General features: G+C 41.2%; 2 protein-coding genes across 2 annotated transcripts; both read left to right on the top strand.

Moving 5' to 3' along the window:
• The first annotated feature begins 1,134 nt into the window (after positions 1 to 1,134).
• On the top strand, positions 1,135 to 7,390 carry srp9 (signal recognition particle 9). Its single transcript, XM_075459440.1, has 3 exons — positions 1,135 to 1,324; positions 1,493 to 1,561; positions 6,955 to 7,390. The coding sequence occupies exons 1-3, from the start codon at positions 1,253 to 1,255 to the stop codon at positions 7,072 to 7,074; spliced, it is 261 nt and encodes an 86-aa protein (XP_075315555.1). The 5' UTR covers positions 1,135 to 1,252; the 3' UTR covers positions 7,075 to 7,390.
• Positions 7,391 to 9,193: 1,803 nt separating this feature from the next.
• ephx1 (epoxide hydrolase 1, microsomal (xenobiotic)) lies at positions 9,194 to 23,481 on the top strand. The gene is made up of 9 exons (XM_075458654.1): positions 9,194 to 9,319; positions 15,842 to 16,034; positions 16,136 to 16,316; positions 16,400 to 16,618; positions 18,029 to 18,158; positions 18,423 to 18,637; positions 18,726 to 18,834; positions 19,344 to 19,466; positions 21,893 to 23,481. The coding sequence occupies exons 2-9, from the start codon at positions 15,852 to 15,854 to the stop codon at positions 22,098 to 22,100; spliced, it is 1,368 nt and encodes a 455-aa protein (XP_075314769.1). The 5' UTR covers positions 9,194 to 9,319; positions 15,842 to 15,851; the 3' UTR covers positions 22,101 to 23,481.
• The last annotated feature ends 2,168 nt before the right edge of the window (positions 23,482 to 25,649 follow it).

Below are 25,649 nucleotides of genomic sequence, written 5' to 3'. Positions count from 1 at the left end.
AAGTCTTGCAGTTGTTTTCACTTTCACTCAATACTCATCAGCTAAAAGCTGGTGAGATGTATTAAGTCAGTTTCATATAGTGTTTTCTGAGTTCATCTCATGTTTTGTGCCCACACAAAAGTGCCCAAACTCTGTTGGCCCTCTGGTTTACAAGCCATAAAATCCTTTAAACCATCTGGAGCACATTTTCCTAAAACTGTCTCAGCGGTAATAAGACCTTGCATATATGTATATATCATGCTTATGTACAATTCTGAGGTATTCTATTAAAGCATTTTTATCTTTTGATTTGACTTTTTTACTTACCGCACTTCAGGGGATAGGTAATACTTTTTTCCCCTGCACTCAATTTAATTTAGTTGCAGTTAGGTTGCAGATTAGCATTAATATTACTTGGATGACTGATAATCTACAAATACATATAGTTTCAAATTCTAATTGTCAATCAAAGGTATTTTAATACAGTGTTTTAACTAATATATTTTCATTACTAATAGTTATCTAGCCATTAACTTGGAGTAACAAAAATGACTGATTGTGCGACCATAAATAAAACCTTTTGAAATAGCCTAAGACTGCAGTGAGTCTAATAATAATATTTTTCAGTAATAGTAAAAAAAAAAAAAATCTGTTCTTTTCGGTCATGTTTGAGTGCAACACTAGAGGGAGACATGTAGAATTTTACACAATAGCAACACACATAATATTTCCGGATTTGGGATTTCAAAACAAAGCCTTTCAGAGCCCAACAAGACTGGTCAAAACACAAGAAGCAGTATATATTTTTAGTTTCATATAGATAAACCAAAATTGTGTATTCACCTTCACAATTACAAATTTTAAATTTTCTTTGCTTTTATTTCACTCGAAGTTAATGCCGATGGGATTTTCTAGTTTTATCTATCTACCTGTGTGCACATACAAAGATTAAGCAAAAGACACATTAACACATAATACTATCTGAGACATCGCTTGGCACGAAAAGAGCCAATAAGATAATTTCCTTATATATTTATAATTGTCGGTGGGTGTTCATTACAAACGAAAAGGAAAAAAATTATAGAAAAATGTTGTTATTTTGAAAAGGTTTACCGGATGGGGTGTCAGCATAATCTTCTTATTGTGATTGGTTGCGTTTCCTGCTGCTGATGTGGTGTTTCTGAAGTTAGCAAGTCAGATTGGAAAGACTCGTTCAATTCAACTGATTCAAACAGAGGTTTTGGTATAATAGTAACATTTCGTTGTAAAGAAAATGCCTTATTACCAGACGTGGGAGGAGTTTGCTCGAGCAGCCGAAAAGCTGTATCTGACTGATCCCATGAAGGTGAAAACGTTTTATTTCAAAGTACAGCTCAGGTTAGCACGCTAGCTTGAGAGCTCATTAGCCGGATAGCTCTTAAAACGACGTGTGTGTGCTCACGGTTGATTATTATTTTTTAAAAATCTTTGAGTTTAGAATTCTGAAATTTAGAAGTTCTATTTTTGTGTGCAGGTCCGAGTGGTTCTGAAGTACAGACACTGCGACGGTAACATATGCATCAAAGTCACGGATAATGCCATGGTAAGTAAAACGTTAAGAAAATAAACCAAACAAACAAACAAAAAAAACCATTTCATCACATAGTTAAAGTAAATGATCAGCAATGCGGACTTTGTAAAACGTGTTTGATTGACGTGCAGAAAACAGTATTAGGAATTTGTTTAGCGTAGAATGCCATGATTTGTAGTGGAGAAATACGAGCAAATCTTGGCAGCTTTCAGGCAAACTTCTTTTTACACGAATGTAATTACCAGCTTGCTTTTACCTGGTTGATTGATGAGCCGTCTTATTTAGTTACTGTTCATATATATATATATATATATATAACGTAAATTTACAACTATATTTATACTTTAAAGATGCAGTAAACTAACATTTTAATCAAATTAAATCTAATTTGTTATAATCCAATTAAATTAAATCCGTTTAAGTGGACATGGCACGATCATTTCCAGTCATTTAATTCTTAGTCTTGGGTACTTCTGGATTCTACAGAACAGTATTAGGGCCAGGCATAAGAAAAAATAATAATATTTTGCCTGTCGAGATTAAAGTCAACATGTCGACAATAAAGTTGTAATGTCGAGAATAAAGTCTCGACATTTGGACTTTATTCTCGACATTTCGACTTTATTCTCGACATGTTGCCTTAAGGGATAGTTCGCCTCTTTTGACATGAAGCTGTACGACATCCCATACTAGCAATATCATTTATAAACATTTTCTTACCCCCTGCTGCGTCCTGTGAGCCGAGTTCCAGCCTCGTTTTGGTGTTGACGAAGGTAGTCCGGCTGATGAAGGTAGTTGGCCGTTGGCATTACTGGGCGCTTCGAACAAGTGCACCACCATTTGTCGGTCACCCTGTCTCTCACAGCTGCAGCTGTGGCTCCAACTTCAGCTGGGACCACTTCTCTGTCCCTCCTCTCTCTCTCTGCCCGTTCTAACTCCATCTGGTGAAGTTCGGCATCTGTATATTCTGGTTCATAAAGATATCCCTTTAGCTCTGTGGTAAAAGGGATGTCTTCATCATCGGCGTCGTAGTCAGACATGATTACGTTAACTTTCCGAGCAGTAAACACCACGAAACAGGCGCGGCAGGCGGCAGCGCGCATTGATACTCCTAGTGCCAAGCGATTGTGAGGTGTAACTTTTTCGGAAGATACGTTTTGTGATGCAAATGTATTACTCTTTTGAATGCATATTCTTTTCAGAAGCAAAACGCTTTATTTGTGAAACCCCAGCCAACTAGCCAGACTACTTACTTCACCGCCAAAACGAGGCTGTAACTCGGCTCACAGGACGCAGCAGGGGGTAGGAAAATGTTCATAAATGATATTACTAGTATGGGATGTCGTACAGTTTCATGTCAAAAGAGGCGAACTATCCCTTTAAATCTCGACAGGCAAAATATTATTATTTTTTTCTTATGCCTGGCCCTAATACTCTTCCGTAGGATTCACTTCACACTTCATAACTTTATATAGTTTGTAATTAGTTTGGCAGAACTTTCTCATTGGGGAAAGCCTCCTCTTGAGAAGGAGAAGAGCAAACTCAAGTGTATTCTGATTGGTCGAATTCCTGGCGGTTTGCAAAGTGGACAGTGAAGATGGAGACAGTTTCTTATTATTAGGCACTACAGTAGTTGCAGGCAAAGAAGCCCGGACAGGTATTTCCGTGCCAGTGAGGCAAGGTCCGGGAACCGGGTTTTGTTGCTTCTCCAGTACTCCATTGGGCTCTCGGATTGAGAAATTGTGGGTTCTGAGAGATCTAAAGTAGTAGGACAATAATAAAGACATACATATTTAACATTACTATGTTTTGGTCTATTTTATCAGAGCTTTATTTAAACAATAACCTGCTGATCTGTTTGGCTTTGGGTCAGCCCTTTTGTGTGGTTTTCTTTGAAGGATTTCTTCATACATTGTCAGCAGGGAAACATTGTTGTCATCTGCCTTGGGTTTTCTTCTCCTTTGGCTCTTCAACATTTTCTGCTGATGTTACACATCTCACCTGGACCTGCAACACTTCTGTTGCTTCCCTATTTGTTGATTGGTCAAAATAGCAGTCATTATTAACTCCATGATGTGTTGCAACAGTCTTTTTTTAACAGACGTTTCAAGGCTTCAATGGAGGTGATGACATCAGCTGCTGTGGCTGGAGCTGAGCTTATGTCTTTTGTCAGCTGTTCACAGGGGTCAAGAATAGTGAACAGCTTTTCAATTAAAGTCCACTGGTATGGGTTCAGAGAAGCAGGTAGTGGTGCAACGGATCATCATTGATCCGTGATCCGTTCGGATCAATTATTTCGGTTCGGCACACACATGATCTGCGGATTGATTTATGAAAAAAAAACAATTTGTGCGCATGTATTCTGTGTCTGTTCAAGCTACTGGTGGATCCTTAAATTTCCCTCGGGATTAATAAAGTATCCTATCTATCTATCTATCTATCCATGTTCAGTCCTCACACAGCCGTTACCCTTCCTGCTAGTTCCAGGGACAGAGCTACTTTCCACGCTCTGGGTAAAAGTCTGCATTTGCAGCGACATCACCCCGGTGTTTCACTGACAGGAGTGAAACCGAAAGCGGCTCAACGACCGCTCATCACCGCGGCATTTAAGCAGCCCCTTCCTTCACAATCCGACCGGGCTAAAAAGCGATCACAAACGCTATCGGTGTGTTTATAGGTGCAGACATGAGGCTATATTCAGTTGTGCAAAACAAGGGCTTTAAAAACATGCTGAACGTGCTCGAGCCACGTTACGACATCCCGTCGCGCACCCACTTCAGCGAAAAGATTGTGCCAGATCTTTATGAGCAGGAGAAGAAAAAAGTTGTGGATTAATAGTCATTGGTCCATGTTTAATGCCTTTTTATGTTGCACTTTAAGTTGTTTTTCTTTGATTATGTTGAAAAGAAGATGTTAATTGTGCACTTTAAGTTGATTATATATATTTCAATTTAATAATTTAAAAGTGTTGACAAACAAAAAGACAAAACATGTTTATTTGTCTTATTTTTTTATTTTTTTTTTGCTGATCCGAAAAATGATCCGATCCGTGACTCTGATCCGAGGAACGATCCGAACCGTGAGTTTTTTGATCCGTTGCACCCCTAGAAGCAGGTAACTCAAAATCTGCTGCATATGCTACAAGGGCTCGCTTCTGCCCCAACAAACTTCTCATCATGTGGAACGGGCTGTTCCATCTAGTGGGCACATCTTGTTGAAGCCTTGCCTCTTTCAGGCCTAGTTGTTTTTGTAAGCTTTGAAGATGGGAGGTGGTGGGTTGGGAGTGTCTGAAGGGCCATACCATCTTCCTGCCGATCGAAATACAGCCTGTGATGCTTCTTTGTCTCAGCACAGCCTCGTTTACAGCAAGCTGTAAAGTGTGTGCCATACAACCCAAGCTTGCAGGCCCACACTGCTCCATAGCCTTGGTCATGTTTTGTGCATTATCTCTAAGCACAACATGCACTTTGTGTTTTGTCATTTTTGGGCACTCCTGTGCGTGCAGCATTGCTTTTTGCATGTTAAAATCTTGATCCAGCCACTGAGCCGTTAAGCTTAGCATGCTGACCGAACTAACATCAGATGTCCATATGTCTGTGGTGAAACTTACGTTTAGTCCGTCCATGGCGATCAAGTTGTGGATTTGTGTGGCGACGATGTCATAAGCCCCGTTTCCACTATGCAGTCCGGCACGGGTTGGTTTAGAACGGTTCCCTTATTTCAGTGTTTCCACTACCACCAAAGCGTACTGGTCCCATGGAACACGTTACCATGTCTGTAACCCTTCTGCTTGGGGTACCGAGCACATAGGACCGGTTCCAGGCTCTGCTCTCCGTTGTTGGTTTTTTATTTGTTTATTAGGAGCCCCATAGGAGCTCCTAAATCAGTCCACAAGGCCCTTGCCATTACACAGCTACTTCTTAAAGGTATTTTTAAACAAAGATTTACCATCAATTTGTGAAATGGGTTTTGGGTTTGGGTTGGTGAGGAGGCTGTGCAGCGGAAGCTCGATGGCGCTGTGCGAAACGAAAAAGCTTTCCAGCTGATTGCTGCAAAAATGGCAGAGAGTGGTTTCAACCGGACCGCGAGCCAGTGTGGCATTAAGCTGAAGAAGCTTGGAGGTGGTTCGAAATTATGGATGCTATTTACGCTTCAACATGCACTCCTGAGGGTCCCCTTTGTACAGTGGGACCCCAAAGCGACCTGACCTGACTCAAATGCCTTCTGAATGGGGACAACACTCCATACTGCTGCTTTAGCGACGCTAGCTGCTACCGCGGCTGCCTCGTATTCTTTCCACGCCGCTTCGCTGCGAAGACGACTTTTCAGGTGAGTTATAAGATTAGTAGTGTTAAAACTTGAAGCCTTCTTTCCTCCTCTCGGAATCCTCGCGGAACATCGTTTGCAAACAGCAATGCTGTTATCATCCTCTGCCACTAAAAAAAACCCAACCACACTGGTGAAGACGTGCTTATTATTAGTCTGGCCGAGATGGGGCCAGGCTTTGGTCCTGCCAGGCGTTGGTCCTGCCAGGCTTTGGTCCTGCCAGGCTTTGGTCCTGCCAGGCTTTGGTCCTGCCAGGCTTTGGTCCTGCCAGGCTTTGGTCCTGCCAGGCTTTGGTCCTGCCAGGCTTTGGTCCTGCCATAAAATGCAACAAAATCATGTCCTGTTTTGGGGCTTCTCGGCCTGCAAAGAATTCCCCCGATTTTCATTGCTTTATCGGATAAAATGTACATATCAGATTGATTTTAGAAAAATAAAAAAAACAACACGTAATTTCACCCCATATCAGCTGATAAGCTATCGGTCCGATAAATACTGTGCATCCCTCGTGGTTTGTTATGATTCAGGCTGGATGTTTAAGGTTTTGTGAATTGGGCCATTCACATTTTCCCTGGTGGTAGGGGCGGCCGTGGCTCAGTGGTTAGAGTCGGTCGTCCAATAACCAGAAGGTTGCCGATTCCCACTCTCGCCACTCAAAAAAGATTGGAACTGACATCCCTCCAGCTCCTTGTCACGGCTGAGGTGCCCTTGAGCAAGGCACCATGCTCCCCGGGCGCTGAATGGCTGCCCACCGCTCCAGGTTGGCATCTGTCTCTTGAGTGTGTCAACAGGTGCCAACCAAGATGGGTTAAAAGCGGAGGACAAATTTCGTGTGTATGCATGACCAATAAATCTGATCTTAATCTTAGTTTGGGAGAAGGGGAATGTTCGATTTTATTGTTCAACCTTTTTTTTATAAGGGTGTGAAAGCTGGCCAGGGAAGTTGTTCAGACAAAAAAAAGGGAAAATTTCTTATACTACAGTTTTAAATCAATGTCATGAGATTATTCGTGTAATGCAGAACTTATTTCAATGTCACAGTAGCTGTCACTGACTTCATGTAGTGTTTTGTCCATCCGTAGTGTTTACAGTACAAGACAGACCAAGCCCAGGATGTGAAGAAAATCGAGAAGCTCCATGGAAAACTGATGAGACTCATGGTGTCCAAGGAGACGCACAGTGGTGCCATGGAGACGGACTGACGGACTGTCCTTTTTAACTCATCTGGATTCAGCTTCATGGACACAGCATTTGAGAGCACATTACCATCCTAGTGTGATGTGGAGTCTGAAAGATGGTTGTTGGTAGAAGGTACATGTGGTGAGACTGATGTAATACTGTTGGTCCAGTGGTGTCTGTATACACTATATATTTCATTCACTGAGCATTTTGTTTTGATACAAAACAAAATATGGACAAAATATGCTGCTTTGGCAATTTTACTTTCTTTAGAAGAGCCTTCATGTTTTTTTTTGTTTGTTTTTTAAAGAGGGAATAAAAAGGCAGTGAATGAAAATATTTTCTGTTCTTACTCCTGTGTTGGATTAGAGTTAAGCGCTGTTGTTTGTTTTTTCCACACTGACACGGGCCACATGAATAAAGCAGGATTTTCAGAATTTCCCCACCAAGGATGAGGGGAAGAAACCCATCGTCTCTATGAAGAAACTCCCACATCTCCAAATGCTATTTTGGCCTCAGAGAAAGATTTAATTCAGTGTTCAGTAAATGTTTGTTTTCCTAGGTAAAGCCTATGTCCTCCTGTATTCAAGTTAATAGAAAATGGATTCTAAAGTAAACAAGGCTGAGGAGTTTACCTATATTTTAAAAGGTAAAATAATTGTGTGATGTGTTAACATAAGCTATTCTAAAATACATTATCTATGTTAACAGTTTGGTTTTGTTGATCTAATTATTCTTCAGGCTCTCGCTAACATAACTTTTATTGTATATTTAAGACATTTCACTTGTGAAAATGAGGAAGTTTTGCCGCAGCAACAACTTATGTAAATGTATTTTATTTATACAGCCCTTTACAGACAATCCTTACGATGTACCAAAGTGCTTTACAGCAGGTAATAAATAAAGAGAAGAATAAGTAAAAACAATAAAAGAACAGAGAAAGCAATAAAATGCAACAAAATAAGATAAAAGTACCATCATACTACTGGGTATTAAAAGCCATCCTAAATAAGTAGGTTTTTAGCCTCGATCTGAAGAGGCCCAGATCAGAAATAAGACGCAGCTGGACGGGGGGCTTATTCCAGAGCCTGGGGGCAGCTTTGGGAAAAGGCTCGCTCACCCCAGGGTTTGTATTCTGACCTGGGCACTTCCAGCAGAAACTGATCTGTTGACCTCAGAGCTCCACCAGGGCTGTTAAAAGCTCAGATAAATATGATGGGGTGAGGCCGTTAAGAGCTTTAGAAACCAACATTAAAAGTTTAAAATCAATTTTAATGGAAGCCAATGGAGGGAGTTAAGAACAGGAGTGATGTGCACACATCTGTTGGTGTTGGTTAAAAGACGGGCAGCAGCGTTCTGCACCAGCTGAAGGCGGCTGAGAGAAGACTGGGAGACGAAGACATAAAGTGCATTTCAATAGTCTAACCTTGGACTTATTAGGGCATGGATGGCCTTTTCAAGGTCATGACGACTTAAAAACATTTTAACTTTGGCCAAGAGACGCAACAAAAAACTAGTCCTGACGTCATTGTTAACTTGTTTGTCCAACCTCAGGTCAAAGGTCACTCCCAGATTTCTGACGGTTGAACTGAGCTTTGAAGACAAGGTCCTAAAGCTATGGACATTTTTTTACACTGATTTTTGTTTTTAGACAGTCATTTTTTTTAATTTTTTTTTTACACTGTTGGTTTTTCAAATTCAAAGTCTGATTTTGATGCTGTAAAAATTCAATATTAGAAATTCGTATTCAAACTCTGATGGCACAGAAAACCTTCCATACAAAGCCAGCCGTCACAGTATCCCCAAACAAATTGCATTCAGTTTTGTCATCATTTAAATGAACAAAATTTTGGGCCAACCACTGCTTAATATCAGCAATACAATTAACCAAAGAACATTGTGCACTGTTACTTATGTTACAATATGTTTGAACGTGCACTTGTAAACATTGCCCAACCAAATCCACCACTAATGAAAACATGAGTAACTCTAAACATTTTCTTCTGCAGGTCGTGTTTCTGACGCTGCTGCTCTCCCACATACCGCCTCGTGCTCACTTCTGATTAAAAACTTCCCCTCGCATTTCTTCTCTTAAAATACATAACGGGTAAACGAACGCGTGTTGCCACCTGTCGTTCATTTAGCTGAACTTCAGTTGTCATTAGTGTACAGTAGAGTTGGGGTAAAAACGGAAGGTGGGTAACACGGGAGAGAAGAAACGTCCTTCGGTTTAGTGGTCTGGACCTTCGCCCTGGCAGTGGTGACACGGTAAAACTACAGAATCCTTTAGTTCTATGGGTTTGCGTCAACTTTCAGCAACCGTGTTTTGACTGCATGTCGGTGGCCATGTTGGTGAATTCAAGTAAAAGTGGATCGATGGTGTTGCGAAGGCTTTGTCGGTGCTGTGTCACTAACTTGCGTGTTGTAGCTTCTAAATGCTAAATTATTGGTGTCTGTCTTGCAATGGTTTTGTTGCTTATAACCAACTTGCTTTGCGTAGTGGACAATAAGGTTGCTACTTTTGCTTTTGTATGTATAGTGGTGGGTATATCCTCAGTTTGTTGTAGCCTACAATACAAACTTGTTTTGTTAATACTCTACAATTAACGCCCCCCAGCCCAGCTGACAGATCGTTGAACTTCCTGTTTCTTTAAAAAAAATAATAAAAAAATACACGCTAATTCTCTAGACTTCTGTCAAGTGGTGGCCGTCTGACTTGTATTAGTTTAACGCAAGTCTGGGTTGCGTTTGGAGCACACCAAAATATGAACGAGGTCGGATGAGAAACGGTTTTGTTGTGCTGCCATCCGTCTTAGCTCTGCTCTAATCCTGTCGACTGAATGCAAATCACGAGGCCTGCTCCAATGTTCTGACATGTTTCTCTGTTCTCGTAGTGTTCGTTTGTCTGAGAGAAGAAGTACAAACTCCGAGCTCAGAATTTATTAAAGGGTTCATGGTTCAAGTCACACAGCACTGTGGACCTCTCTGCCAGGCAGTCTGATCAGAAAAAGGGTTCCACTCTTTTGCAAAATAAACTTTAAATTGCCATACAAACATGATGTTAATATTATTGGTCCAAAAGTTATTGGTTTAGACTTGGCTTTCCTTGATTGGGGAGAGCTCAACAGTATTGACCCAGCATTGTGACCAGGGGCCTCTTGTGTATTCTTTACACCAACATGTGTCGCAGTAGCATGGAGGACCGATATATTCTTAAAGGTAGGGTAGGAGATCCTGGATTTTGAGTCCAGCGAAGCTGCATTTTGAAAATACACAGGTAAAAAGTCCCAACCCTTTTCTTCACTTTCTTCCCGAAGGCACGCCTCTAGAGTACATGAACGCGCACGAGCACGAAGGTGCACGAGCGCTGTTCTGACAGCAAGCATCGATCGTTGCCGTATTTAGTATTTAGTATATGCTAACTATACGTTTAATAATGCTAGGTGCTAGCCAAGCTGGCTCTAGTTTAGCTTCCTGCCAAGCATCTGGACGTGTAATTCGTTCACGGAGCAGGGTACGCGCACAGGGGGGAGGAGGGGGAGGGAGGAGCAGATTGCAGTTTGATAGACGCATCAGAATCCAATCATTGTGAACGGTCCGTTCACAATGATTGGATAGTGTTTTTCCTAGATTGTACGTTCTAGAGGCCACTAAAACTTTTCATATTTGTGTCAAAACTTTTAATTAATTGGTTGCAATGGGGGTGTGAAGAGTATTTCAAGCAATATGTAAAAAAATGTTCCAGAAAAAGATCCCCTACCCTGCCTTTAAGAATGCAGATGACTCTGTTATTGTCAGTCTGCTAAAGGACAATGAGACAGGTCATGGTCCAATTGTCCAGGAGTTTGTAGATTGGTGTGAGCAGTCCTTTCTACAACTGAAAATCTCAAAAACAAAAAACATGCATGTCGACTTCCGGAGACACATCACTGATAAGGAACCAATTACCATAAAAGGTCAGGCAGTGGAATGTGTAGACAATTATAAATATCTTGGGACCATTATCGACAGTAGACTCACCTTTGTGGCACACTGTGAATCTGTATATAAAAACCAGCACCTACACTGCCTAAGGAAGCTGTCATCCTTCCATATTGACAAAAAACTGCTAACCATGTTTTTCAGATGTTTTATTGAGTCTATACTTTCTTTTAGCCTTGTGTCCTGGTTCAGCAACCTACCCCTAAAAAATAAAAACTCCCTGAATCGGATTGTGAAGTGGGCTAGTAAATTAATTGGAGAATCACAGCTCAACATGGAATCTCTTCACAATAGGCAATTACAGAGACTGGTGGGGTCCATCTTAAATGATGCATCCCACCCACTATATGGTGAATTCCGGCCTCTCCCCTCGGGTCGTAGGTTCCTAATGCCTGCCTGCAAAACCAAGAGGTATAGATGCAGTTTTATCCCCTCTGCTATTAAAACACTGAACAGTACATGAGTCCTACTTTTAGGGTTTTAGCCATGTTTTTATAGATCTATTTATTACTCTTTTCTATATCCTTGTTTGGAGCACTTGTCTGCTTGTCATGTTCTGTTTTTGTTGTCCTTGTTTTGCTTTGTTGTTGTCCTTTGTCACTGTCATTAGTATTGTGTTGTTTGTGCAAGCTTTTATTGTTACTGATGTCAGTACTGTGTTGTCTGTCTGTGTAAGCTTTTGCTACTTTTACCTGCAACCATATCTACCTTCGGGTATAAATAAAGTCACCTTACCTTACCTTAGAATCCAATAAAGGGATTGAGAGATGCATCTAGCCCTTCAATAGAAGCATCTAGTATTTATTGAAGCTTTATCAGAAATGGTCTCCAAGGAAGGGTGGCTGTCAAGAAGCCGTTGTCAGAGAACAAGATAAAAGTCTGAGATATGCTAAGTTATGCAAAAGCTAAAAATCAATAGCAATTGGTCTTTTGAAATAAGGAATCTTTGCTAGAGCCTGAAACTAGTAGTGTGGTATCATCTTGACAGAAAACAAACAAATGTCTGTAAAAAATCCAAAGAAGAGCTTTGGAAGACCAGGGCGCTAGACTAACTTTTTACACTGGTTGCACTGGTGCGCCTAACTTTTTTTCTTAGGTGCACCAGCACAAAAGTTAGGTGCACCCAAATTTTCAAACGCATTGCATTTAACACTGCAGTTTTACAGGTTCACTTTATTTATTTATTTATTTTTAAATCGCTGTACCAAATTTTGAATTTGAAACTCTAGAATTATATAAACTTTTTTTGTCTTTTGAAATGAGGGTTCAATACTTTTGCATTGTACTGAATCACATATCAAGTGTTATTTTAAAGCATGTAGCAGAAACCCTGTATTTGAAACTTTAGTAAAAGTACCCTATCAGTAGGGCTGGGTTATGGCCCAAACTTTATCTTTTATTTTAATCCGTGTTTTTTATTGTTGTTGCAGCATTCTTGCACATGTACAGTTGTACAAGTGAGGCAAGGCAACTTCAGCTAAATGCTTGTGACTTGGTAGCACATACGTGGGGACCAAAGTTTTTAACATGTGGATAAAACACATTTTTTCCGGTATAAATCAGCAACATATCTTTAGCAAAATGCATTGTCACTGCATCCATAATGTCTTTCCAGTGGGTCCCCTTCCTGTCATACGGAATACATTGCAAAAATCATTCCACTAACGTTACCTGCTTTATCGCGTTCTTTTGCACCTCGTAGTGACGGACATTTCTCTTACTCAGCTGGATGCATCTGTCTGAGATGCTTCAGGTAGCTGCAATAACCTTTGAACAAACTTTGCAATGAACCGTGGTTGGTTCCAAGTTTGACTCTGGAAAACCAAACCAGTTCCAAACAACAGCTGAGACTGTGCCCTTTTCAGGAACAAACTTTTCCCTGTATACTGCCATGTTTTTGCTGGTAGTCCTGTTCGAAGTAAACGAGCAAAGTATACGTTTATGTTGCTTCCTGTCTTTGTTTCGCTGGATAGTCGTTTTGCATTTCCCACTGTAAGGCAAGGCAAGTTTATTAGTATAGCACAATTCAACTACAAGGTGATTCAAAGTGCTTTACAGAGACATTAAAACAGTAGAAATAAAAAGCATGATTTAAATTTTAAACAAAAAGAAAGAAATAAGAACAATAGATAAAATCAGTAGTTAAAATGTGATTAAGTTTTGAGCTTTATTCAAACGCAGCTGAAAATAGGTGTGTCTTCAGCCTGGACTTAAATACACTGAGTGTTTCAGCTGATCTGAGGCTTTCTGGGAGTTTGTTCCAGACATGTGGAGCATAGAAGCTGAATGCAGCTTCTCCATGTCTGGTTCTGACTCTGGGAACTGATAAAAGACCGGAACCAGATGACCTGAGGGGTCTGGAAGGTTCATACTGGGTCAGGAGGTCACTGATGTATTTTGGTCCTGGACCATTCAGAGATTTATAGACCAGCATCAGAACTTTAAAGCCTATCCTCTGATGGACAGGCACTGTAAGCGAACCGAGACACATTCTCAGGTGGACCAGAGCTTGCTTGTTTGGTCCTCACCAGAGTTCAGATGGGCATTCCCCCCTGTCCAAACAAAGCGGACTATCCGATGAAACAAACTCTGGTCTGTTTAAAGCAGATCAAACAGCTCTGGTGTCAAAGCGCCCCAAATTTGAGTTATTCTACGGCATAGTTATATGCTGTGTCCAAAATCACACAATCACTACCTAAAGTCCTCTGACTACATAAACCTTTATGAGAAGAACTACATGGTGGACTAATCATCATAATAGCCGCTTTCGGACTGCAGGAACCTTTGGGAGTTCTAATAACCTTTTAATCCGCGGGGCCGTTTTCTCCCGTGTTTGGACATACAGGAACTCGGGGCTTTCTCCCTTAGTTCCTATAACTATTTAGCTCCTTCTCCGAGGTCGGGTCTTTTCATGGTTCTATAGAACTAATCTAACGGAGGTGTGTGGTGGTCGGTAGCTACGCCCCTCGTCATGCTATCACGGGTGAAATGTTTCCTCATAAGACACAGACACAACCGGCGGGTGTTTAATAAGTTAAACTTACACTGGTCTCATTTGTCTGCAGCGCTCTGCTCTCCTTTCTTCCTTCATGAAATGAAAAAGTATCTCCTGACTCTCTCTGTGAGCTCTTCCAGCCTCCATGTTAGACGCCTGATGTGATTGTCCATGATTAATATCACCATCATGCAGACCATAAACACGGTGGCCTCCCCGCTCTCCATATTAGCTTCATTGTGGTGTTTTTTCTTCTCTAATTACTTTTACGGGTTTTGTTTTGTGTTTGAATGTGGTGCTAAACGGCTAACGGCTAACACGTCACTGAAGCAGACGGCTGCGCGTGCCGCATCAGTCCCTATCAGGTCCCGACTCATGTGCGAATGCAGACTGAAACAGAAGGACAGTTATCAGAACGAAATTCGAGTAGGACAGTTCTGATAACTGCGTTCCTATAACTACTCTGTCCGAGAGTGGCTAATGAAAGAACACTTTCTAACCCTAAAGGACCTGCAAAGCAGAGATTGAAGCGTCTTTTTATCCATCCATCATCTTCCGCTTGTCCGGGGATCGGGTCGCGGGGGCAGCAGCTTAAGCAGAGAAACCCAGACGTCCCTGTCCCCGGCCACTTCCTCCAGCTCTTCTGGGGGCACCCCGAGGCGTTCCCAGGCCAGCCGAGAAACATAGTCTCTCCAACGTGTCCTGGGTCTTCCCCGGGGCCTCCTCCCAGTGGGACGGGCCCGGAACACCTCACCGGGGAGGCGTCCACGAGGCATCCTAACCAGATGCCCGAGCCACCTCATCTGACTCCTCTCGATGCGGAGGAGCAGCGGTTCTACTCCGAGCCCCTCCCGGATGACCGAGCTTCTCACCCTATCTCTAAGGGAGAGCCCAGACACCCTGCGGAGGAAACTCATTTCGGCCGCTTGTATTCGCAATCTCATTCTTTCGGTCACTACCAACAGCTCGTGACCATAGGTGAGGGTAGGAACATAGATTGAGCGGTAAATCGAGAGCTTCGCCTTCTGGCTCAGCTCCTTCTTCACCACGACGGGCCGGTGCAGAGCCCGCCTGCTGGACCCTACACCAAGAACAAGATACAAATAGGTCAAGGCTGAAGACCTAGGTGTTTGTTTTCTGATAGCGTCCAGGCTTTTGGGGATTCCTCTTTTCACTCTCCACACAGTCATCAAGGAGATGGTAGCCATTTGCCACAAAAACACTCCTGAAGACTGGAGGACCTTGATGCAACCTCCTGTGGGTTTGCATAAACACAAAACATGCCTAACAGGCAACAACAAATAAAATGTGCATACTTTGTCCCCAACAATGCTTTTTTCTTGGTAGGCCAGCAAAGGAATCACATTTCCCCAATAGCATCATTTTATTTGCCAGGAATGTCATTTTCCCTCTGATGACCAAGAAAAGAAATGGTTTAAACTTCCTCAGATTTTCCTTTTGTCTTGCTCCTGCCCTCAATGGCATCTCTTTTCCAGCTCGTTTGGAATTTGGGATCGTATTCTGGGAATTTTTTGGGTTTTAGAAATCTCAGTCAATTGACTGAGATTTCTATCTCTATCAACTATCTCCTGTTGGCATGATTACTTATCATGTTTGTCCATCATGTAAAGGTTCTGTCATTACATAAAGTAGTAGCGCATATGGTACATTAATGTTGTAAAAATATCTTATTTGAAAAAAAAGAATCTCATATTGAGTAATTTAATGATTTTCTGACTGTGTCCAGCTGGATGTCTTACCCTGCTCCTGCGTAGTTTTGTCTCAGTCTGTTTTTCTGCCCTGTCTATTTGCAGACACATCATCATGTTCATAGAGTTGATGGTTGCTGTGGTGATTGGAGGACTAATTCTCTTCTTGGTTCAGAGGAGTAAGAACCAGGTTTTGAAGACAGTGGATGGCTGGTGGGGGACTGGAGCGCCGTTTGATGCGAAGGAAAATGATCAAATCCGTCCTTTTGAAGTTACCACCAGTGACGAAGAGCTGGAGGTTAGTTCCCCTCTTAGTTTGTCACACAGAATTGAGACCCTGTAGCATGTATTCCTAACTCCCCAACTGTACATGCCTTCTTCTCTTCTTTTCTCCTTTAGGACCTCTACAAGAGAATAGACCAGACTCGTCCTGTGTCTTCATTGGAGGACAGCCAGTTTAATTATGGCTTCAACTCCCAGTACCTACAGAAGGTGGTCTCTTACTGGAGAAATGACTTTGACTGGAGGCGACAAGTTGACAAACTCAATCAATACCCTCATTTTAAAACCAACATTGAAGGTGAGACTGCACAGCTAAGACATTCACGAAGGAGACCTGGTTACCATCTCTAACCCATTCTTACTTTTTGAACTTCTATCCAGGCATTGATATTCATTATGTTCATGTGAAGCCCAAGAAAGTGCCTGAGGGAACTAATCCTATTCCCCTGATAATGGTTCATGGCTGGCCCGGCTCCTTCTTTGAGTTTTATGGGTTGATCCCCTTGTTAACACAGCCATCAGACCCAGAAGACCTTGTGTTTGAGGTGGTGTGTCCCTCCATACCAGGGTATGGTTTCTCTGAGGCACCACAGAAGAAGGGTAAGTTTGGAAATATGACAATTTGACACTCTTTTCTATAGTGTTTTAGGGCGGTGCATGGTAATATTTTCAGTACCATAACTAAAAGAGTAACATAGACATGACCTTTTTTCACTTGTAGTGGCTTTGCCCATGAAAACAAAAGGAAATACATCTTTCTGCATTAATGATAACATTTTTAGCAATTAATCTGCCCAGATCAGGAGCTGACTTTAACCTTTAAAAAAAAAAAAAACATTCATGTCTGTAGATTTCAGCCATATTTCCCCACACGACATATAAACTTCCATCCATGCAACAGTTTGCTCCACCAGAACAAGTTTGGATTTATTCTTTTGAAAAAGCATGCACAGTTAACAGGAAGAACAGCGAATTAGCCTTGGGCTAACACTGGAAACTATGCTAAATACATTCACTAATAGAGCTGGGTATCGATTCAAATTTCAAGAATCGATTCGATTCCGATTTTCAAGTTTCAGAATCGATTTTTTTCGATCCGATTTCGATCTGATTTCCGATTCGATCCGAGGGTTGGTGCTATTAAAAACATGTTATTAAAAACGTATCAAAGCTGTTTCCTTCATTTCATCACTGTGTAGAGAAGCAAGCAACATATTAAAATTATCATTATATCGATATAAAACAGCAAATCATACAAATATTGGTAGTTACTGATGGCTGGAAGACTGGTGAAAAGGTTAAGGGTCAATCTACCTTCAAGAAAGATAATCCAGGACAATAAACAGAGGACATAACTGAGGTGTCTATATCTGCAACAGTGGACTCCTACTGGGACACTAACCAGTGCATTATTATTATGATTGAAAATAATTAAGAATTCACCTAAAAGCTGTTGCTACCAAAGGCATTTTTATTTTAAAAGTGCATTGCTCACACTTAATAAACTGAGAAGTACTGAAACTGAAAGTATAAAATGTAAACGTTGTGATAAAAGTTCACTGGGGGAAATTAATTTTTTTTTTTTATTTTATTTTTTTTTTTTTACAAAAAAATCGATCTTTGGACGGACGAATCGATAATCAGATTATCATAGGCGAATCGATTCAGAATCGGAAAATCGTTTTTTTTATTTATTTATTTATTTATTTTTTTTTTTTTTTTTCCCAACACAGCCCTATTCACTAACTAACACACAGTGTTGCTGTAGTAGTGCTTTTTATGTGCTTAAAGTTGTAGCTGTGTTCCTTTTCTTATCTCCCGTACCAGGGCTTGATGTGGACGGTTTGATTTTTTTTTTTTTTTTTTTTTTTTTTGCTTTTTTATTGCCATTACTGTGCTTTCTGCTTGTTGCTAGCTGCTCTCAATGTATGAAAACGTTTTCCTTTCCTCGTTTTGTGTAGAAGTTGTTCTCATTAATTCTGAAGTTCAAGCTCTGTCCACTGTGAACAGGTTTTGATTCGGTTTGTGCGGCACACATCTTCCATAAGCTGATGAAGCGTCTGGGCTTTCAGCAGTTCTACGCTCACGGAGGAGACTGGGGATGGCTGGTCACCACAAACATGGCTCAGTTGGAGCCCAAGTATGACACACAAGAACTTCCTCAGTGCCTGAAAATGATCAATTCTGTCAAGCATCACATTTACACACAGATTAATATTTAGAAATATTACTCTTTATTCTGTGCATGTAGTGATTCACAGCTGTCAGAAAAAAATTCAACCTGTGAAGAAGTAGACACACATGTAGATATTTACTGATTTCTTTACATTTCTATTGATAGGTATTTCAGTATTTTATCTTTACATTACTCCATTACCTTTTCTTCAATTCTTTGACACCCCAGAACTATTAAGGGCTTGCACATAAACTTTGCTCCACCCTCCAAGCCGGCGCTGCCTGTGGCTTTATCCATGATGCTTGGCCATCGCTTCCCAAAGCTGTTTGGCTTCACTGAAGTTGATATTCAGCGCCTCTATCCCTGTATGGAGAAACTGGTGGTGGAATCCATCAAAGAGTCGGGCTACATGCACATCCAGGCCACCAAACCGGACACTGTGGGTAAGGATCTTGGAGAAAGTAGTCAAGTCTTGTGGTGGAGCAGTTTGGTTGTTATTGATGTTCCATCTTATTACTTTTGCCCCATCAGGGCGAGGGCTGAATGACTCTCCAGTTGGTCTTGCTGCCTACATCCTGGAGAAGTTCTCCACATGGACAAACCGGGATTTCAGGAACCTGGAGGATGGGGGACTCACCAGGTGCATATGATCGGTTGTACAATCAGTCAAAGACAGCATACCCGCAACTAGTGTGAAGAAAAAGAATACTAGATCCAGATCTGGATATACCCCAAACATGAATCGAGTAAACCATAGGATATGTATTAGAAGGTTTTTATTTGAGGTTGTTTGTATTATGCAACCCGGCTGGGGCCTTTCTGTGTGGAGTTTACATGTTCTCCCCGTGTATGCGTGGGTTCTCTCTGGGTACTCCGGCTTCCTCCCACTGTAAAAACATGCTTGTTAGGTTAATTGGTGTCTCTGAAATTGTCCTTAGGAGTGAGTGTGAGCGTGTGTGTGTGGTTGTTTGTCTGGTTTGTCTCTGTGTGGCCCTGTGATGGACTGGCGACCTGTCCAGGGTGTACCCCGCCTCTCGCCCGATGACCGCTGGGATAGGCTCCAGCCCCCCCGCGACCCGACCGACAGATCAGCGGGTATAGGAAATGGATGGATGTATTATGTAAATATGGTTATGATCTGTGTTGCAGGAAATTCTCTCTGGATGATTTGCTGACTAATGTCATGATCTACTGGACTTCTGGTTGCATCATCTCCTCCATGAGGTTCTACAAGGAAAACTTTGGCAAGGGTCTGGACCAGCCCCACTCTAAGTGAGTGACAGCTATTGGGTATTCTCTGATATGATTTATTAACCACTTCAATAAGATATTATTTGTGAGTTGTTTATTTTCACTGAAACAGATGTTAAGAATAATCTAAAGAGCATTGGTGTTAGAATGAGTTGGTTTTGCGAGGCGTAAGGACACGAATGCGGACTAATAAATCAAGCCTTGTTTTTTAAAATCACAAAAAAACAGAACAAGGTTAACATAAGGTGTGGCTGACAAAACTAGATCTAACAAAACAAAGAACATGACTTGGAAAAAAGCGTGGTGTGGCGTGAAAGGTATACGTGCTAGAGTGTGGCAACCCGACCGAAGCCCGACGGGCCGGGCCGGACTCGGACAAAAAATTAGAATGTCTTGTCGGACTCGGGTCGGGCTCGAAAGCAAGCAGACATCGTGAAAATTATAAACAGCCAGAGGACAGGTTTCAGTTCATTGCAAACGTCAGTTTTTGTGATAAACATAAATAATTGAATATGCATAAATGAAAATGTTGGTAGGCTATTCGTGCCTCATGCCGTGCAGCATGCATCTGTGTGCATCTGTGGTCTGTGCATGATCGGTGCGCACGCACGCATATCGAACATTCAAACTACTTTACATTAAACACGTGAGATCAGTGCAGCCGAGCTCAGTGGAAGCGCTATGAAGGACATTAAAAGAAAAATAGCTTCTGGAGAACTGAAAGACGTGGAAAATGAGAGGGGGAAATCCACTGTGTGCAAACGCTTTAAGCTATAATGGATTATGGTGGATAATGGTGCGCTGTCACCAATGTGTATTTACTGATTAGGGTGCGCCGTCTTGCGTTTGTCACTGGTCTCGGGCTTCCGGCGGGCTCTGACACAAATATTTTAATTAATCTCGGGCTCGGGTCGGTTGAGGGCCGGGCTCGGACAGAAAAATCCGGCCCGAGCCAGGCTCTAATACGTGCATGGCGCAAGGATCTCACAATGACTGAAAGCAAACAAGGAACCTAAGTACTGTGGGGACTGATGAGTGAATGAGTGCAGCTGATGAAAACGAGTGCAGGTGACATGAATGAAATTAATGACCTGGTATGGGAAGTGAGGGAAAAGCAAATGGCAAAATTTAAGTAAACATGGACTAGAAAACTAAAGACTCAACACCAAAGCATGAGAAACTAAAAACTAAAAACATGGCACCAAACCCCATGTTCATGACAATTGGAAGCGCTAGTTAATAAATATTATTAGATACCAGTTGTGACTCAAGAGCAGTTCACAAGACTTGTTCAGATGGTTCAGTTTCATCAATTAAAATCTTTAAAGGGACACTATGTAATTTCTTCCCCCATCTAGTGGTGCAATTTTATTTTGCAAAGTTGAATGAATTTGCTCTCTAGCGCCTCACGTTTTCAAATGTGCGCTGCAACTTCTTGAACTACGGCAAGCGGTATGTGTCAAGATTCAAGAAGCTATAGCTTCAGACTCAAGGTCCATACAAACAAAAAGAAATCAAGACACACAGTACAAAGGATTACATAACACACATACAACAACACTATAAATACAGATGACAGATAACATGTCAGATAACATAACATCTCCTTTGGTGTGCAAGCAATGCAATTAGTCCTATTCCGGGAGTTACCGGAAGTGACGTCGACGCAGCGTTAGCATTAGCCTGCGTTAGCAATAGGAGCATTAGCAGCGGTAAATAAACTCCCGGTAAACTTACAAACTTTCTAATGCCTCGTTTTGTGAGTTAAGAGCCTATGTGTACTACGGCAGAAGTTTGGTAACAATCAATGCATTATTAGTGGGATCATTTACGAGATAAAATCTATTTAGCTTTTTTTTTTTTAAACTTTATTAGTAAATCAACAAAATAACAGTTTACAAATGTGAGCATAACGCCAAAAAGAAGATATCCAGGGGGAGCATAGGAATAATAATAATAAGAAGAAGATGATGCACTTACAAAAAGAAAGCTAATGAACACAAAGACATATGTGCCAAGGAATAAAATCTATTTAGCATTAGCGGCTGTAATAAGCCATTTGGCGGAAATGACGTCACAATGACGTCATTTCCGCTTGTAGGCCTGGTGGGGAAATCGCGATTCGAAGTGCTTTATGTCCCTCTCGGCACCTCGTCATTTTTCATAGAGCGGAAGGACATGGCAGCCTCCATAGAGCTTGCCCGCTCTATGTAGATACAGACAAGTTATTCTTCACTCAGGAGGATAAGTGAGATTTTTGACAGAGATCATTTTACACCAATGAGGACTAATTTATGAATGAATATGTTGATTTGAGCTAATAAATGACTTAATTTATTACATAGTGTCCCTTTAACAGCTCGTATTTGCAAACTATGAAAGAACTCAGGTCAAGACAAGACAAATGTTGACTACTTTGATGCAAAACCATCGCTCTCTCTTCCTAGGATACCAGTCTATGTCCCCACCGGCTTCGCCTGTTTCCCTAACGAGCTGATGCACACACCAAAGTTGTGGGTCAGACAGAAGTACCGTAAACTCATCAACTTTACTCCCATGGCCAGTGGTGGTCATTTTGCTGCCATGGAAGAGCCCCAGTTGATGGCAGAAGACATTCAGAAGTTCACAAAAATGGTTGAGTCTAAGAATAATTGAAAGTGGACAGATGAATTAAAATCAACTTACATGCACTGTGATTTTAGGTAGTGAGATCAGCCTCTTTATGAAATGGAGTTTAAAACACTTTACAGTAAATCTATTAATAATAATATGATCATATTTCTTCATGATTGCACCACAGTTTTGTAATGATTTTTATGAAAAATGTATTTGTTTCATAGAGAAAGATTAGTTAACTATAAATTCTGATTTATTTTTGTGTGAGAAAGTTATGTGAATGTGATTGCAAGTGACAGGTTGTACAGTTTTACAACAAGCTGAAAGGATGTGTCTTTATGTCAACTTTAAGAGTGGATCATTTTGAAAATATATTACTACAGTATTTTGGTCTGGACCCTTTAAAAGTTCATGACCAATGCACATTTTAGGATTACAACTGCAACAACACATCATCAGTAAGATAAAACTAACCTGTCTCACGACTTTCTAACAAAATGAACCAATGTTTAATGCCTTTAATACTAATTTGTCTGCTCAATCTCAAGATCTTGAGTGGATTGGCAGTTGCAACTGTATATTCATCATTGGCCACTACACTATTTTCCTCTCAGCTTCCCTGAGCCTTTCCTGTGGTGTTGAAAACAGTTTACTAAGCAGCTGCAGATGGGAGGTCAGGGGGCACCTGGTGTTATTGTGTTGACCGCGTAGAGAAGGTGCGCGGCATTCCTGCAACTGATAACATGAAACCTCTGTGCTTTGGCCACAACCATGATGTGTAACATACGTCACGTCTATATTTTGTCTCAGTTTTTTAATTAAGCTAATTGTAAGCTCATTTCAAACACTACTATTTACAGTGTCTGAATACAGTTGTGTTCTGTATATTATATCAGTGTTTAGCACATTGAACTATGAAATTAAATATTCTATAAAGGTTTTTGTTTTGTTGTTCATTAATTACGTCAGTGCAGTTCATCTATGATCACTTCTGGTACTGATTGGAATAAGCTCAAAATGACCTGTTATGCTGCTGAACATGTTTTGATTGAAGTGGATTTACTTGAAAATACATAAAGATATGCATTTGGTTTTATGGAAAAAGAGTAAGATGTTATAACCAATCAGGTATCAGTTTTCAGGCAGACAAGGTAATGCCTTAGTCATCAGAGATGTTAAATTCTTCATTACCTATTACTATTGCTGAAACTGTAACGTTTTAATTTGTATGTAACACAATATATGTGTTTTTTTTTTCCTCATTTATTCCTGTGTTGCTGATTCTATAAAGGTACTTTTCCTAAATCAAGCACTACTGGGAAAATTCTGACCTGAGGTAACCTGAACAGTGGATTAACAGTTAAACCTGTTCCAAACAAAAACAAGTACAGACTTAGCATTAAAGCCTAATGCTCCTTTCTGTCCCTCTTTATTTGTTTGTCTCCGGGCTGCCATTTGTTATAATAAGTGCAAAAAAGTAATCTTAATAAAAAAAAAATAAAAAAAAAGAGCATATAAGTCATTTGAAAAGTAATGGACACTTAAAGGGATACAAGGTAGTTTAGCGGCAGTATAGCGATCTCTATTGGTCAAACTGAAATTCTACACTGTCGTAAAAATGCCCACCTGTACACACCCACTAACTAAACATCGTGGCAAAACGCTATTCTTATTCTAATCAGGTCAGTCCGTGTATTTCTGAAGCTAGGCTACGTCTCAAACTCAGGAGGAATTAGAGCACCGTCATCACCTGTCTCTTTGCGATCTAAAACGCAGATCACTATGGTAGATGAACAAGATCACGCTTGGAGAAATTTCACAAAGATGGGAAGTGCCAACATCGAACGTTTCATATTCAGTCTGTGAAAGGCAGAATATGAAACGCTTGGTGTTGGCTCTTCAACGCAAGCGAACACATAGCTACAGCTACAGCTAGCATACAGTACCTAGCTAAGTGCCGTAAACACAAACGACTCTTCTCGCGCATCACGACACTTCAGAAGCGGGTCGCTCCTGCCGAAGTTACATATGGGATTTTCAGCATACAGACCCCTGTTGGGAGCGAGACAGGCTTCATTCGCATACCATTGCCTTGTTTAACTTTTGTTAAACTCCTGAAGGCTATAATTTTAGGTGAAAATGCTACCTAGTGCTCCTTTAAAGCAATACAATGTAACTTCTCAAAAAGCCCACTATGGAGCTCCCCCTACAGGCTTGGAGGTAATGTACAGTTACACTGTCGTAAATTTACACCCTTTCACTTTCACTTTCACGTTTGTTGACGAACCGGCGAGGAGTCAGAAGGTGCAAGCTATGTCGACCGAGAAGGTAAGAGTAATCAAATGTACCTGGGAGCGTGAGAGGGGTCTATTTGTTTTTGCGGTAGATGCGCCAGAAAGCAAGTCGAAGTACTTCCGCTCAGCTCCCAGGCCGCTACCAGAGAGTCTCTATTATGAGGAGAGGGAAAACTGGCGCCTATTTCCGGGTGGTACTGCACTCTAGGGGCGCCAACGAAGCAGTGCAGAGCACGCCAAACTCTATGGTGGTACTATGAAATCCACCTTAGATCCAGCCATTGCTTTGGATATAATTTTTTATATTTTTTCATTTTAATTTTCCTAAAGGCAGGATAAATTATCCTTTCAAACGGCACTTGGTTTGATTTTTTAGACTCACTAGATTTGTTTAAAATACACATTTATTGTCAGTATTGCATCCAGAGTGACGTCACGCATGTGGCATCACTTTACGGCATGGTCAGTCCTAGCGCTGAGCTAGCAGAGAGGTGTTAGCTCAAATAGTTACAGATTTCAGCACAGCCCTTTTACATACTCTCTGACTAGCCTCTGGTTTAGCTTTCGTTGTTGTTAGCGGCACCAGGTTAGCACTCTGGCACAGTGGACGAGTTCCGTAAAGCAGCCGGTCGTAATCAGCCGTGCGTTCTTCAGATTCCGTTAGCTAGATGCTAGCAGATACTGACTCGCAAATGCCAGACCTGTAAGAAAACAGAAAGCTATAACTCCCAGGTTATTGTACTTTCGATATAAATCCACATCCCTCTGTCAGAAATCACAGTATTATTTTCAGGTTTCAGCCGCTAGCGGGGACATTTTTTGAGTTATTAGCGCCAGCCCTATGGAAAATGGTCATTCTGCACTCGCTCGCCAGCGCCCCCAGAGAAAATCAACTGAACTGCAGCCAAATTTTTTATAATGGGGCGAATAGGAAGTGGAACGGCTGTCTGTAAAAGGGCTGTGGCCGCTACCGGGCCGGTCCAGCAAAGTTACATAGCACAGTTTTTCCAACTCAGACCACCGAAGGGCATAGGAGACAGGCCAATCGTAATATTAAAACTCATTCTAGCTGCACAATTTTTTTCAAGCTGTTATTTTAAGGTAGAAATGTTACATAGTATTACTTTAAAGTCAGCTGCAAACAACCCATCTACAGAGAATCGCATTGATAATACAGTAAAGTGGATTGTTCCTATTGTACATCTTTAATTGCTGTGTTGTTTACACAAAATCTCTATTCCAAAATGCTTTTCTAGCTTTGCTGTCATTGCATATCTAGTTTTATGTGATCAAG

Source organism: Odontesthes bonariensis, chromosome 24 (genome assembly GCF_027942865.1).
Source record: "Odontesthes bonariensis isolate fOdoBon6 chromosome 24, fOdoBon6.hap1, whole genome shotgun sequence".
NCBI classification, from domain to species: Eukaryota; Metazoa; Chordata; class Actinopteri; order Atheriniformes; family Atherinopsidae; genus Odontesthes; species Odontesthes bonariensis.
Note: the sequence above shows the minus strand (reverse complement) of the source record. Positions and strands in the feature narration are given on the sequence as shown.

Excerpts from the sequence above, each read along its gene's own strand:
- srp9 (XM_075459440.1), top strand. The coding sequence starts at position 1,253 with ATGCCTTATTACCAGACGTGGGAGGAGTTTGCTCGAGCAGCCGAAAAG. Across the intron at positions 1,325-1,492 it reads ATCTGACTGATCCCATGAAG|GTCCGAGTGGTTCTGAAGTA; the intron begins GTGAAAACGTTT and ends TTTTGTGTGCAG. Across the intron at positions 1,562-6,954 it reads AAGTCACGGATAATGCCATG|TGTTTACAGTACAAGACAGA; the intron begins GTAAGTAAAACG and ends GTCCATCCGTAG.
- ephx1 (XM_075458654.1), top strand. The coding sequence starts at position 15,852 with ATGTTCATAGAGTTGATGGTTGCTGTGGTGATTGGAGGACTAATTCTC. Across the intron at positions 18,159-18,422 it reads ATGGCTCAGTTGGAGCCCAA|AACTATTAAGGGCTTGCACA; the intron begins GTATGACACACA and ends TTGACACCCCAG. Across the intron at positions 19,467-21,892 it reads CTGGACCAGCCCCACTCTAA|GATACCAGTCTATGTCCCCA; the intron begins GTGAGTGACAGC and ends CTCTCTTCCTAG.